The sequence below is a fragment of the Galeopterus variegatus genome, unplaced genomic scaffold (assembly GCF_000696425.1).
Source record: "Galeopterus variegatus unplaced genomic scaffold, G_variegatus-3.0.2 Scaffold4234, whole genome shotgun sequence".
Classification (NCBI taxonomy): Eukaryota; Metazoa; Chordata; class Mammalia; order Dermoptera; family Cynocephalidae; genus Galeopterus; species Galeopterus variegatus.
Genome location: NW_007730345.1, coordinates 8,974 through 24,213, shown reverse-complemented (window position 1 = coordinate 24,213; position 15,240 = coordinate 8,974). Strand labels below are relative to the sequence as shown.

The window sequence follows — 15,240 nt, the reverse complement described above, 5'->3', positions numbered from 1 at the left end:
CGCAAAGCGAGGAGACTAGGCGGAGCGTGCCTCCCGGAGGGGTCGCAGAGGAAAGGCGAGCGCGTGGCACTCCGGAACCCGCGCACGCGCTGTTGTCCCGCGCCGCCCATGCGCGCGCGCGCGCGGCCGGCGCCGCATGTTTTCTTGAGACCCACCCCCTCGTCCACTTCACCAGGCAGAGGCGCGGAGGGAGAGCAGGGAAGCGTGGAACGAGGTGGGCGGGGCGTCGCACGCGAGCGCGGCTAGCAAAAGAAGGGAGGGAGATCGAAAGAGCCGAGACAACGTTACCCCGCCAACACCCAATCAGGAGCCGTCCTGACCCCGCCCTTTTCTCTCATGTTATTGGCTGGGAGGCCCCAGGTGGGCGGGGCCGGCCGTGGGGTTGGGGAGGGCAGGGGGCGGGGAGGAGGAGGAAGGCGCTGGCGGGCAGTGATGGCGGCGGGTGATGGGGACGTGAAGCTAGGCACCCTGGGGAGTGGCAGCGACAGCAGCAGCGAAGGCAGCAGCGAGAACCCGAGCGGCGCGGGAGCGGAAGGGGGAGGCTGGGCGGCGGCGGCGTTGGCGCTTCTGACGGGGGGCGGGGAGATGCTGCTGAACGTGGCGCTGGTAGCGCTGGTGCTGTTGGGGGCCTACCGGCTGTGGGTGTGCTGGGGGCGCCGGGGTCTGGGTGCCGGGGCCGGCGCTGGAGAGGAGAGCCCTGCCGCCTCTCTGCCTCGCATGAAGAAGCGGGACTTCAGCTTGGAGCAGCTGCGCCAGTACGACGGGTCCCGCACTCCGCGCACCCTCCCCGCGGTCAATGGGAAAGTCTTCGACGTGACCAAAGGCAGCAAGTTCTACGGCCCGGGTGAGGAGGAGTTGCAAGGGGAGGGGGAGGACCCCCTGCAGCTCAAGCAAGACCCCCTTCTGACGGGGAGGCTCCTGGGCACCGGGTTAGTTTGCCCAGCCTTCTCATCGCCTGGACCCTCTCACCTTGGCTGCCGCACCTGGGACGGCCCGCCCTATACCCCACATCCCCAGCTGCGGGCGCCTCCAGCTTTTTCCCCCGAAATCAGGGTCCCGTTGCGCTCCAGGTACTACCTCTCAGTATTCATCTTTCTCCCATCCCACTTCTCCTCTCAGCCTTTTCTTGTGCAGAATTTTTCAAAATTTCTTAGAGTTGTCACCAGTTACGCTGGCCCTCAACCTTTCCTGAGTTTTCTGATTCCGGGGATGGGTGGGGGCAGGAGGGAGGGGAGTTTTCTAAAGTAGGAACCTAAAGTTTTAGGCCCTGTAATTTACAGGGTTTTTTTCTTTACCATCTTTTGCTACTGATCACCCTTTTTCCTCTCTCTACTACTCCCCATAAGGCTACGTTTAGGGACACGTAGTTCCAAGTCCCAACCCTCCAGTGTGTGAAATCTGGGCGTGTAAGCAACACCTCATACTCGTCTTTTAAACCAGTTTTAGTTCGGAGATGCTTTCCAAGATTAACAATGTATGTGGGATGAGGACCGACCAGAATGCAGATCTTATTTAAGACTGGCAAGGATATTCACCTTGGGTTTGGGGGTGGAGCTTATGTACCCAGCAGGCGTGTCTGTCTGGTTTGTTTCTTTTTCCTTCATTTTTTTTTTCTTCATTCATCTTTCTTTTCTTTCCTTTTTTCAATTTTTTTCTTTTTCTCTTTTTCCCGGGTTTTTTTTTTTTTTTTTTTTTTTTTTTGCTAATAGGATAGTAGGAAAGAAGGTATTCAAATACATGCTGACAATGACTTACTGTGTTTTCACTTAGCAGAACTGAGCAGAAAAAAACTTAAGAGAACTGTAAATTCATACCCCCATGCACCAGTTCTGCAAGCTAGAGATTTGTAGAACCTTGCTTTCAGAGAACTGTGTGTGCAGAGTAGTTGATTTAGAAGCCCTTTTTTACAGTGTAGTTGTAGCAAACATTTCAGATTATGCTAGTAAACTTCAGACCCATGGAACCTGTTGGTATACCATAAAATTGAGCAACATTGTACATCCTGGTTGTGCAGCGATTAATATGAAGCCTTAAAAAAAGGTGACTACAATAAGAATAAATAATAAGAGACCTAAAGTAACCTGTTATTGGAAAGAGTAAAGTCAAGGGGATTGACAGTCAAGAAACAGGCTGTGTTCCTCCTTGATTTAATGTTAATACATGAGATTCATTGACACTTGCAAATGTGTACTTCTGATGTGAGTTCTTGGTAGCTGAAGGATATTTTAGAAGTTCTTTGGTTTGTTGTTAATTGGAATAGAGATAAGAAATTAGAGGGGTTTTGGTGTTTAACTTTATTTCTTAGTTGTCTGTATTTCTGTGTGTGTATCTACATTCAGTCCAACCAAGTCATAGATAGCTTATAAGGTATTTGCTTCTGGTTATATAAATATGAACACCAGATGTCTACTTATATCAGATGAAATGGTTAATATTTTTTTGTGTACTTAACAGCATGTGGGACAAGAGAATAGGGCCAAAGTACAGTACCTAAGCAGACCAAATTAAATAGAGTTTTTTAAACCAAGGATTAACAATATTTTGTACCTAGTTAAAGCTTTTTCTCCATTGGTATTAAGATGTAACACACATTTTAATGAACACCAGTGATTAGAAATTGTGTACAGGATTAAATTTTTAATATTTAAAAATTAGCTAACCCAACAAAAAGATCTTTCTACCCCCGTCTAAACTGACAAGCCAAGTATTAGTATAAAGAAGCATATTAGTCCTTATACATTATGCCTTGGCATTATTGAAAATAGCTAAGAGACAGTCACAGACACAGTTTGGCAGCCTCCAGTGGCAAATGTTCTGTGACAGAAATTAAAAATTAAGGTAAGAGTCATAGTTGTAATGTAGATTGTTTTGTTTGGTTTGAGCACTGAGTGGGCTCCTCAGACAACAATGGAGAAGTCAGTTTTAGGTTAGCTTCTATCAGTTCCTGGGTTCTGATGAACAGACTAAGAGCGATACTCAATTATTTTAATCCAGGTGTCGATCAACAACCTAATAGAGATATTTGGAATATTTTATTACTGAAAGGAACCTTAAAAATAGCCAGATCATCTTATGGACATAGAATATATTGATATTTCACATTAATAAAAAGTGTAATGGCACTTTACAAAAGTGTTGAAGCTAGATATCTGACAGCTAAACAGATATAAGTTCAATTTTGCTTTTAATTTTTATCCTCAAATAAACAGTTTTGTAGCAGAATAATTCAGAAGCAATTATTTGGGAATCATAGAAGCTTGAAAGAATGAACTAAGAAATACCTAAAAAACCTAGTTTCAATGCCTAGCCACCAGTATCTACTCCCATTTCATAATAATGACTTTAGGATTCAAAATTGTTTTGTGATATTTTTCCATAATGATGAACATATTTTTCTTTTTACTCACATATTTTTACAATTCAGGTTCTTTTTTATTTTTATTTTTTGGCAGCCGGCTGGTACAGGGATCTGAACCCTTGACCTCGATGTTATAACACCATGTTCCATCTAACTGAGCTAACTGGCCAGCCCCAAAATTCAGATTCTTAAAAAATTAAATATTGACAATTTAATTAAGTGGAGTAAACATATGTTGAAAACAGTTGGCATTAACTACATTTGTCAGTATTAAACTTAGTAACAGGTCAGGCACATGGCCAGTGTATGAGGAAAGTGTGATCATTTAAGAAACAATGAATATGGGAGGAGAAAGAAAACCAGATTCGATAAGCACCTACTATATCAAATCCATTAATTTGTCATCTCCACAATTCCTCAGTGAAGTTGGTAAGTATTCCTGTCCGGTAGATGGAAAGTCTGAGGTTTAGATATTTTAAGTAACTTGGGTCACACAAGTATCTGATAAACCCAAGTAGATTTGTTCACAAAGTTTAGCTACACTATTTCTAGTAAACTACATTCTGGGATAAACTTGTAGAGAGTCTTACTGTTGTATTTCTTTATATCCTACCCTGGTTCCCATAAGGATTTAAAGCCTCGAAGAAACACACTTTCATGACTGTATGTTATGCTGTCCAATATAGTAGCCACAAGCCACAAGTGTCTAATTAAATTAAAATTAATTAAATATAATTAAAAATTGGGTTTCTCAGTAACACTGGTAACATATTGGGTGCTCAGCCACATGGCTACCATATTGAACAGTGTACTTTATAGGGTACATATTTCTGTCTTTCCAGAGAATTCTGTTGAACAGCATTGATTCTACAGGTAGAAGGAAGAGGAAAGTCATTTATTGAGTTTATTATCTCATTTAATTTTCCAACGCTTAAACTCCAGTCCCTCCTCTATCCTATTTTCCACAGTATCACTGTTAGACTTTTAAACTCCATCCCAGTGCTCCCGTTTTACAGATGTGGAAGCTGAAATTAAGAGAAGTTTTGCCCAAAGTGACATATTTAGTAAGTGACAACACTAGAAATCAAACCCGGGTCTAACTGGCTTCATAGGCCATCCCTTCCCATTGTATCACAATCTGTCCAATTTCACATGTTTACAGAGTCATAATAGATTTTGAAGACTCAAACAATATAATTTTTAAATAATTTTATTTAATATTACTGCAGTGGAACTGTTTATTCTTTGGAATGGCAAAAAATTATACACTTGACTTTAAATAGTTTATCCTGCATTCCTGAAACTTAGATATACTGCTTCCTCCATATTTCATGTATAATATTCTTCCACACATAGCAAAGCCATATTTTTTCGAACTTTTAAATTCCACTGAAAAGAAAAAAGTCACATAAGAAGTATCTCATGAGATGACTAATATTTAGGAGGTTGGGGAAAGCAGTACATGTGTCTTTAAGTGTTTTTTTTTTTTTTCTCCTTTTTAAACTTTATCTTCAATATGTTAACTTTTATTTGACACTTCAGTTTGCAAAATTGCAGTTGAAGCAAGAGTTGCAACATAACGACCAGACCCGACCTGACCTTCACGGATGTCCTGAAGTTGACACTACCCAACTCTCATCCCAGCTTCTTGCTTTGAAGCCACCTGGGTCTGTTTGGGCTAATGCCTACACACATCTATTACCTACCAGTAAAATAAAAAGATCAGTTAAGTTTTTTGATGAATTTTGATATTCTCAAATTTCTACTAGATATTTCTACAGTACCGACTTGGTTGGCTCCTCTGAGTTCAACATTATTCCATCGTTTTTAATCTTGGAAGGAATTGTATTTGTGTTAAAAACGAAAGCAGATCATAAAAGGATAGCTTTAAATAAGCATGAGACCAGAAAATGTTATTCAGAGTGGAAGAAAGGAGTGGATTTAGTAACATCTGGAATTAGCCATTCAAATGTTCTTTCAGCAGTCTGACAGACCCCTCCTCCAACTGTGTACCTATGACAGACACCACTGTATAGCTCCTGTACTCTTTTGGAGCTTAGATTCTATCTCCAGATATTTAATATAGGGTTTCAGCTTCATTTTTAAATATTAAAAGGAATTCCCTGGATTTTATCACATAAAATAATAAATTCCCTGGGCCTTGAATAAGATGTGAGAAATGGAGTTAACTGAGTCTTCAAAACAGACACGTCCATATCCTCATGGAGTTAATCGTCTATTGAGGAAGATAGGCAGTAAACAAGCATTTCAATACATAATTATAATCTGTAACTAAATATGCTATGAAGGAAATGAATAGGATATACGTAATAGAGGATAACAGAGGACTTTATTTAGATTAGGTGGTTAAGAAAGATATCTTATTTATATTAGATTGTCAAGAAAAAGGTATTGGCATTTTAGCAAAAACTTTATTGATAGGATATACGTAATAGAGGATAACAGAGGACTTTATTTAGATTAGGTGGTTAAGAAAGATATTTATATTAGATTGTCAAGAAAAAGGTATTGGCATTTTAGCAAAAACTTTATTGATTTTTTTCAGGCTTGACTTCAGCCTTTGTTTCATTGGTATTAATTAGCTCAATATTTCTTTTTCCATCCCTTTACAGTTTTTGTTTATCTGTTTTGGTGGCTGACCAAAACCCCTGACCTTGGTATTATCAGCACCCACTCTAACCAAGTGAGCTAACCAGCTACCCTGTCATCTCTTTACTGTCAACTAACCTGTGTTGTGTTTTCTTTTTTTTCTTATAAATAACATACGGCTGTATTTTTTAAGTTAAATATAATGTTAACACTATGTTTTTTGTTTATTTGATGGCTGTCTGGTGTGGGTGTTATAACTCTTGACCTTGCTGTTATAACACCCGGCTCTAACCAACTGAGCTAACAGGCTAGCCCCGTCTTTTAATAGCTTAATCAGTTAATATGTTTTGTGATTGCTGGTATATTTAGGTTTATTTCTATCATCTTGTCATTTCTCTTAACTTACTTTTATTTGGCCTCTTTCACCACTGTTTTTCCTTCTCAGGTTGATTTTTTTTCTTCCTTCCACTTTGTACTAATTTGGATGCATTCTGTTTCTATTATTTGGTAATTTCCTTAAGTTTTTGCTATAAACACTAACCTATCTTTCTGAACAATGTAAGAATTATAACCAAGGCTGACTGGTTGGAGCACTATTGTAACACTAAGTCAATGATTCAGGTCCCACACTAGCCAGCCATTAAAAAAAAATTATAATCAAATATCATTTTAGTGTAAATTAGAAAAAGCTTCCTGTATAAGACACTTTACTGCCATTTGACAGATTTTTTAATAAATATACAAAACTGCTGTGACTACAAATGTGGATAGCGTCCCCTGGAGTTGTAATGCATAGCCATATGTTGTGGCCCTGCTTAGAAAGCTTTAACTCTGGTCGCTCCCCGACCCTATTTTCCACTGTATCATTATCAGACATTTAATTCCACTGTTTCGTCTTTTTGTTTTTGTGCTGGCCAGTACAGGGATCAAACCTGGATCTTGGTGTTATCAGCACCATGCTCTAACCATCTGAGCTAACCGACCAGCCCTAGGATAATTCTTTTTTTTCCTAACACTTGAAGTAGTAACTTTACTATTTGTTAATTCCTATAGGTATTTGAGTGCATACTATTTTTTCAATGTAGAATTCTCATTCTACGTGGGTTGGGTAAACTCAGACCCAATGCCCACAAATGGCACAGGCATGGGATTTTGACTTTATGAAATTCCCTTCCCCTACCCCACCAATGAGCCCTGCGGACAAGGCCTTGACCTCAATTACAACGTTGCTGAGAGACTTCTAGTTTGAATTTCAGAAACAACATTGGATTTTCAGTCCCTTATAGAATCATAGTATTCAAGAGATTGTCTAGTTTGGCCTGAACTTTAGGCAGCTAAAATAATTTCCCTGTTCTATGTGTGAGGCATTTGAGGACTGTGGAAACTGAGACTTGCCTAATGTCATTTGTTTGGGTGGGTCCTCTGGAACCCAAGTATCTTGTCTTCTTGAGAGGTATTCTTTTGGTTTTACCACACTACCTTCTCTCTAAAAGTCTTGGAACTTCCTGGACCTAGTATAAAAAAATAATACTTATTAGTTTGACTTCATTAATCACTTTTATATATTGCCTTATTTGTTCCTAGGCCTATTAACTTATTTGAAATAAACTACCCAATACCAAGTATTATTAGATACACGAAAAACTTGCTTTAATAATCACAAAAGATTCTTGTTAAAACAGGCCAGATAACTGGGCTGTAACAAATTTTAATGAATTAAAGTTCATCTTTGAGAGCTGTAGTTTTTGTTTTTTGCAGTAGGGGAATCCAGACCCTTTGACCTTGCTGTTATGACACCATGCTCTTAACCAGCTGAGCCAACCAGCCAGCCAGGAGCTATAGTTTTTAAACCATGGAAGTAACTAAAATATTCATTCATCATGGAATATTTTTCCTCTTCATAAATACTAATGTAGCTGTGTAATCATCCTAATAATCACAAAATTATCTTATTACATGTTTTGTTTTCTCCTTAAGTTTTTGTTTACTAAATTATTCTCCAAAACATTGTTTTACAGTGAGCTTGTAGTTGTTGCCTTTTCAAGAATATGTCACCCCATTCCACCTGATTGTATTAAAGTAAGCAGATAAGGAACTGATAGGTTTATTGATTTTTGAACTGTAAAAATCTTAACTGCAAGTTGGGTTGACTCTAAAAGCTAATAGTGAAATCAAATTCTAACTAGTATAATGTCATTTTGTTATATTTAACGATATCTTTGAAATAAAATTTATCTTTAAAATGATGTCTTAGGGCCAGCCCTGTGGCACGCTCGGGAGAGTGCAGCGCTTGGGAGCGCAGCCACGCTCCCACCGCAGGTTCAGATCCTATATGGGAATGGCCGGTGCGCTCACTGGCTGGGCACGGTGCGAGCAACACCACACCAAGGGTTGCAATCCCCTTACCGGTCACGAAAAAGATTTAAAAAATAAATAAATAAATAAAATGATGTCTTAGAATATTTGTTATATAAGTAAAGAGAGTATGCTTTGGCTGAATAGTGCTGTTCATTTTAGCAAGAATTTTCTTGAAATTGTGAATCTGTTTTTGTATCAGCATTATATTTTATTCTTTGATAAAACAACAATTTAATTCTCTTAGTCACTACTGAATTATTAATGTCTAAATGAGCCCTAATAGTCAGAAATAACCAGATTAGTTTATATAAGCTAGCCTTTTTTTTTTTTTTTTTAACAAGTTATACTGTACCTAAAGACTTTCTTCTTTTTTCTTTTTCGGCCAGTTGTGCAAAAAAGAAAAAGAAAAGAAGAAAACTGTATGAGGATTGAACCCTTGACTTTGGTGTTGTAATACAGTGCTCTAACCAACTGACTGAGCTAATTGGCCAGCCTCTTAAAAACTTAATACCAAAGTATTAAGTTTTGCTTTCCTTGGGTAGTTCCCTATTTTTGTGTTTGTTTTTTTGTTTTTGTCTTTTTGTTTTGGCAGTGGGCCAGTATGGGGATTGGAACCCTTGATTTTGGTGTTACCAGCACCACACTCTAACCAAGTGAGCTAACTGGCCAGCCCATCTCTGTTATTTTAGTACTATAGATAATAAAGTATAGTTCGCAAAATACTAGAATTGGTAACATTTAGGTTTGCTATTAAAGAGGTTAGTGGAATAGGAAGTATTGCTGACTCATCAGATATACTCTGGTTGTATTATGAATGCAGGGAAATGTCCTTTTATTAGACCTCAAATCCTCCTTTCTCAGAGCAACCCATCTAATTCCTACTCTAGACCTTTTTTTTTTAAACAATACACTTCATTCTTTTTTTTAACCTTTTTTATTGCTGAAATATAGTTAATTGTGCAACTGTATTTGTACAACTATATTTGTGGGGTACAGAGTTGAATATCACCAACTCTAGTTCTTAATCTTAGTGTTATGTTCTTTAATGGTCTTACAGAAAACAGAGAAAACTGTTACCAAAAAGACCTTTTCAGAAGTTAAAAGCTTCCTGAGGGGAAATTCTAAACATGTGGAGAAGACAGCTTAATATTAAGGGAGTGGGGGAATATGTTAATCATTGAATCATTCTTTTCTCTTCAGGAGTTAACAAAACATCATTTTGTTTAGAATTTGGCTTGGATTATTAACTGTTGACTCAAGCTCACTCTTACTAAGTCAGCCATTAAAAACCACTTCGTATAATGTATGCTATACGAAGTTATTACGAGCTCACTCTTACTAAGTCAGCCATTAAAAACCAAAAAAAAAAAAAAACATGTTCTATGAAGTTTTGTTTTGTTTTTCTATTCATGCAATGTTGAAGCTTCCTTAGAGAAGTTGGCAGAGAAATTTACTAGAAGATGCACTGGCATATATTAATATACTCAGAGATGGAGGGTTTTCTGATTGCTATTTTTATAATGATCACCTTTTCTTTTTGCCTTTGTATCATTTAAAGGTGTTTTATAGTTAAAACTCCGAAGTGTCTGAAGTAGATTAACTTGCAGTCCATGAATACTGTAACAGAATGCAAAGAAAAGCTGTTGGTGTGTACAGCTTTTTTGATAATTCTCTTCAATTTTGATTGAACACGTGTCCTAAAATTATCATTCTCCTGAAATTTTGTAACTGTTAAAATGCTTCAGTTTTCAGGATTGTCATTTTATCTTTGGGATTGTGGGTCTTCTGTGTGTTTTCTCAAGGTACACTGATTGGAGTAGTTAGAAAAGTGGAAATAATACTTCCAATTCTGTCAGTAACTTTAGGCAGATGTATTAGCCAGTTTTCTGTTGCTGATAACAGAATACCTGAAACTGGGTAACGTATAAAGAAAAATTTTCTTAAAATTTTGGATAAAATTTTCTTAAAATTTTGGATGCCTGGAAGTCTAAGGTCTGGGGAAACATCTGGTGAGGGCCTTCTTGGTGTGAACTGTCTGCAGTCCTGTGATAACATGCAGTGTCACATGGGGAGGGCTAAGCAAGGGTTTTTCCACATGCTTTCTTCCTCTCCTTATAAAGCCCTCAGTCTGCTTTCTGATAACCTATTAAACCATTAATCCATGAATGGGTTAATCCATTCATGAGAGCATAGTCCTCACCATCCAATAACCTCTTAAAGGCCCCACCTTTCAAATACCGTTGTTAGTAGTCAGTTTTTCCCACCTTCTTAAGTTAACAATGGGAATTAAGCTCCAACATGAGCTTAGGGAGACATTCAGACTATAGCAGGATATCACTAAATGTCTCTGCTCCAGTTTTTATCTGCCAAGTGGGGAAGACAAAATCTATTCCTTCCACTTGGGAAACTCTGGGAGAAGAAAGTGAGGTTAGTGGAAAATTCTTTTAAAAGTTGAAACTATCATTTTTCATTTGTACGTTGTTATAGCCTTGATCAGTTTTATTTTTCCTTTTGTGTTTTATTCATTGCTGTTTTAAGTTTATAAACATTAGTCCACACAGCATTAAGAAGTAGTATATAATGTTTACAGATTTGTTTTTGCTGTTGACCTTATTTCTCAAGAAACCCAAAAAAAAATCACAGTAGTTCCATATATACATGAAAGTACTTCAAAAAGTTCATGGAAAGATTCGTATTATCTTTTAATTTCATTTTTCCATGAACTTTTTGAAGTACCATCATATATGTCCTCGATCTCCTGAAAGCACCCATTGCCACAAAGCATGTAGAGTACTGTGGAAAAAAAAAAAGACAACTGCTTTAGGGTGGCTACTTTTCTTTTCCTTAGGGGCCATTCTGCCTTATTTATTTATTTATTGGGGGGAGGGGCAGTTGGCTAGTATGGGGATCCGTACCCTTGACCATGCTCTCCTAAGTGAGCTAACATTTCCCTCAAAATAACTTATTCCAAGTTAATGAACTTTGGGTTTTACTTTGTAAATAGAGACAGTATTGAATTTCTTTTTCTAAATGCTTACCTTTTGAATGTCAGTTGAGAAAACAGGCAAAATTTGAGATTTATAAATGTTGGCCAGTGGTAAAACATGTCCCACTTTCTTATATAAAAGACACATTTGAAAGTATAAAATGATAGCCTAAGTTTATAGTAATAGGAGAATGATTAAATAAATTATAGGTACATCCATTCAGTGGGAAAATATGTAAACATTCATTGATAATTATTGGTAGTCACGTAAATACCAACCAAGTAGCAATATAAAAAATGCTTAAGAGTGAGAAAAGCAGGATAAAAAAATACTTTACTGGAACTATTCTGTTTTTTTGTTTTTTTGGTTTTTTTGCAGTACTCTACATGCTTTGTGGCAATGGGTGCTTTCAGGAGATCAAGGACTTATATGACGGTACTTCAAAAAGTTCATGGAAAAATGAAATTAAAAGGTAATACAAATCTTTCCATGAACTTTTTGAAGTATTTTGTATATACGTGGGACTAATGTGACTTTTTTTTTTATCAATATCTAATAATGCTAATGCCACCTCTAGTTTCATGCAGTAAACTTTTCAGGGAATGAGTTTCTTATATCCGATAAACTTTATGGTGCAGTGCTCTCTAATTCACATTAATGTTCCATAAATGTTTAGGTTTTTGTCTAAGTGAAACTTTGATTTCTCCTCTCAAAAGGTACAGATACTTTTTTGAGAACTATAGCTAATTCATTTAGAAGAAATTCATTGTTTCTACTTCATGCCAGGCACCAAGACAGTTGCTGCTCTCAAGGGTAGTCTTTGGGAATAGTTGGTTCACTTCTATTAACATATCCATCATGCCTTTCCTCCCCAGCGAGGGGGTAGTACCTAATTCCGATAGTCTTTGGGAATGTTTCACTTCTATCAACATATCAGTCATGCCGTTCCTCCCCAGAGAGGATGGTACCTAAATCCTTGGACAAAACGCTAATCATCACTTAATGTGTCAGTCCAGAAAAACTATTCCTTTTAGCAACTTCCTCTGTTTCCCAAAAGTCATGACAAATGAAACTTATTTTCCTTAATGACTTTTCTTAGTTTATATAAATAAATGCATATGTATTGTGGTGATATTATAGATGATATTTATATATCTTATAGGTAATGTTTATTTTGAAAATGGGTCATATTTTTGATCAAACCATTCATTCAGCAAAGATTTATTGAATATATGCTGGGCACTGAACTGGTCACTGGGGCTTCAAAGATGATATAGTCTCTGCTCTCGTAGAGTTGCAATCTATAGAAGATAGGAGAAAGAAAAATGTGGATTCACAGTTCACCTGAGTCTTTACATAGTACATATCCAGTGGATGTTCTGTTGATTATTTTTAAATGCCACTATTAATTAAGAACAATCAATAAAGCATCATTTCCTTTCAAGCAAACTGGCTTCTAAATCTGTTTAAGTTTCCTCTTCTCCCTTACTACCTCACAGTCTTCATTTTGTTTTTGTTTTGTTTCGCTTTGCTTTGTTTTTGGTGGCTGGCGAGTTCAGGGATCCGAACCCTTGACCTTGGTGTTATAACACCGCACTCTAACCAACTGAAATAACCAGCCAGCCCCCATAGTCCTCATTTTGAATACAAGTTTTGGTGTACCAGAGTAATCGAATTTAAGGTTTAACGTTTCATTGAAAAACATTACTTTGGTCAAAAGGCAGATTTCCAACAAATTTCTTCCCGTTATTCTATCTAGTATATGTCCATGTTTTGAAATTAAGTCTATATACCAAATATGAGTCATGGTGAGGTGTTTTGTTTCTTTTTTCCCCTTGCCCAACAATGTTTTAGAACCAACAATGTTTCAGTCTAAATTATTTCTTTCCTTTTTTTCAGCGGGTCCATATGGAATATTTGCTGGTAGGGATGCCTCCAGAGGACTGGCAACATTTTGCCTAGATAAAGATGCACTTAGGGATGAATATGATGATCTCTCAGATTTGAATGCAGTACAAATGGAGAGTGTTCGAGAATGGGAAATGCAGTTTAAAGGTACCTTCATTTTGTTGAGTTCTTTGGAAAACTAAATAATGTTCAAAGAAAGTATATACTATTTCACACGCTTTAAGGCTTGTTCATGAAGGTATAGTTTTTAAAAATACAAGCTTGTATTTAAAACTGAATTGATTACTTATATTGATACTATAATTATATTCTGAAATTGTTTATTGGTCTTACCCTCGAGGCATCAAGAAAAAATATTGTTCTTTATAATACCCTAATAAGATCAGTGTTTACTGTCTTTGTGACACTGTGTCAGCTATTTATCTGACCCCTGGATCCCTTGGAACAGCTGTTCTGGCTTCTTGACACTTGTACTAGTTCTATTGTATGAAGCAGTCCTCTTATCTAATCTTCTTGACAGTTAATTCACTTATCCTAGGTTTATTCACTTAACCTAGGTTTCAGTTCCTGATCAAGAAACAGCTAAACATGTATTACCTTCTGTATACAGTGTTCTAAATTAAATTAAACCTGGTAACTTAAAAACAAGCAAAATAACAACTCTAAGAAGAGAGTTTAATAGGGGAAAGAATAATGTGTGACAGGGACCACACACTGAGACCTCAAAGAACACAGGGTGACAAGTAACAAATACATTTTTATCTCCACTTTTATTTTCTTGAGGACTGCTAACATATGTCACATTTTCTTCCCAAGAATATTTCCCATTTTGATCTACTTACCATGTGATTTAAATAACTGTTGGAAGTTACCTATGTTGCCAACTCATTTCTCTAATTACAATATTTTGGGCTATTAAGAGTTAAAGAGCTTTTCTGAGACTCACAGTGCATGTTAGAGTTAGAACAGCTTCAAAGTACATGTCCTTAGACCTAACATAAGAGCTTGGGCTGGATAACTCTGAGATGGGTCTTGGATATGTTTTTGTTTTGTTTTTTAAATATCTCCAAGCAATTCTGATGCAATATTTGGTTAAGAACCACACTGGAACAGGACACTGTCCAGCAAAGAATAATTCCAAGCCTTGATCCTGTTTTCAAGCTGTACATAGATATAAAGACCAGCCATGGTGAAGCAGTAGGAAGAACTTAGTTTATTCTGTGTGATTCTGAAAGAGGCAAACACTTTCCCTCTGTATAATGGAATGGTGAAACAAATTTGATCACTACTGATTTTCTTTTGATGTATCTTTCTTTAAAGAAAAATATGATTATGTAGGCAGACTCCTAAAACCAGGGGAAGAACCGTCAGAATACACAGATGAAGAAGATACCAAGGATCACAATAAACAGGATTGAACTTTGTAAACAACCAAAGTCAGGGGCCTTCAGAACTGCAATTCTTACTCCCTTTCACAGAATGTCCAGCGTCTTTGGGTTTGGTTCACCTGCTGCAAAAAACATTCAACAGATTGTGTACAAGATAAATGAGTCTCACGGAAGATTTGAATACTAGATGTTATTTATGCTGCCAAACTCATTTGTTTCAGTTGTTTGTAATGTCTGTTGGGGCTTCATCATCCTGAAATGAAGGAGACAGGGATTTTTTTAAAGAGCAAGAAAGTCACAAGGTTACTTTTCTCTTTTCTTTCTTTTTCTTTTTTAAAAAATATATCAAAGACAACCAGATATGTATTTGCTACTCAAGTGTACAAATCTAAAAAACAGCAAGTGACTCCTACTTCATATGCTGTGTTTTTATTTTAGCATTGAGGAGAGAGGAGACCAGAGCAGGGGAGGGTAGGGGTTGCACATCACTTTGAGTAGTTTAGTCTACTGAAACATTAAAATGTGAATTCCCAAACTTTTCTTTTCAGGCTTTGTCAGGGAAAATTTTTTAAAAAAAAAACATATTTCTAAGAAATCTCTGGACATTAGGAGAAGAGATTTCAAGTGGACT

The 15,240-nt window shown here is 37.3% G+C and overlaps 1 protein-coding gene across 1 annotated transcript; it reads left to right on the top strand.

The window, feature by feature from the left end:
- The first annotated feature begins 432 nt into the window (after positions 1 to 432).
- On the top strand, positions 433 to 14,999 carry PGRMC2 (progesterone receptor membrane component 2). Its single transcript, XM_008587051.1, has 3 exons — positions 433 to 844; positions 13,213 to 13,368; positions 14,542 to 14,999. Exons 1-3 carry the CDS (start codon positions 433 to 435, stop codon positions 14,637 to 14,639), a joined length of 666 nt encoding a protein of 221 aa, XP_008585273.1. The 3' UTR covers positions 14,640 to 14,999.
- Positions 15,000 to 15,240: the final 241 nt, after the last annotated feature.

What these genes read in the sequence shown, in the direction of transcription:
- PGRMC2 (XM_008587051.1), top strand. Translation starts at nt 433, where the DNA reads ATGGCGGCGGGTGATGGGGACGTGAAGCTAGGCACCCTGGGGAGTGGC. An exon ending in CAGCAAGTTCTACGGCCCGG is followed by an intron (nt 845 to 13,212) that starts GTGAGGAGGAGT and finishes CCTTTTTTTCAG; the next exon opens with CGGGTCCATATGGAATATTT. An exon ending in ATGGGAAATGCAGTTTAAAG is followed by an intron (nt 13,369 to 14,541) that starts GTACCTTCATTT and finishes CTTTCTTTAAAG; the next exon opens with AAAAATATGATTATGTAGGC.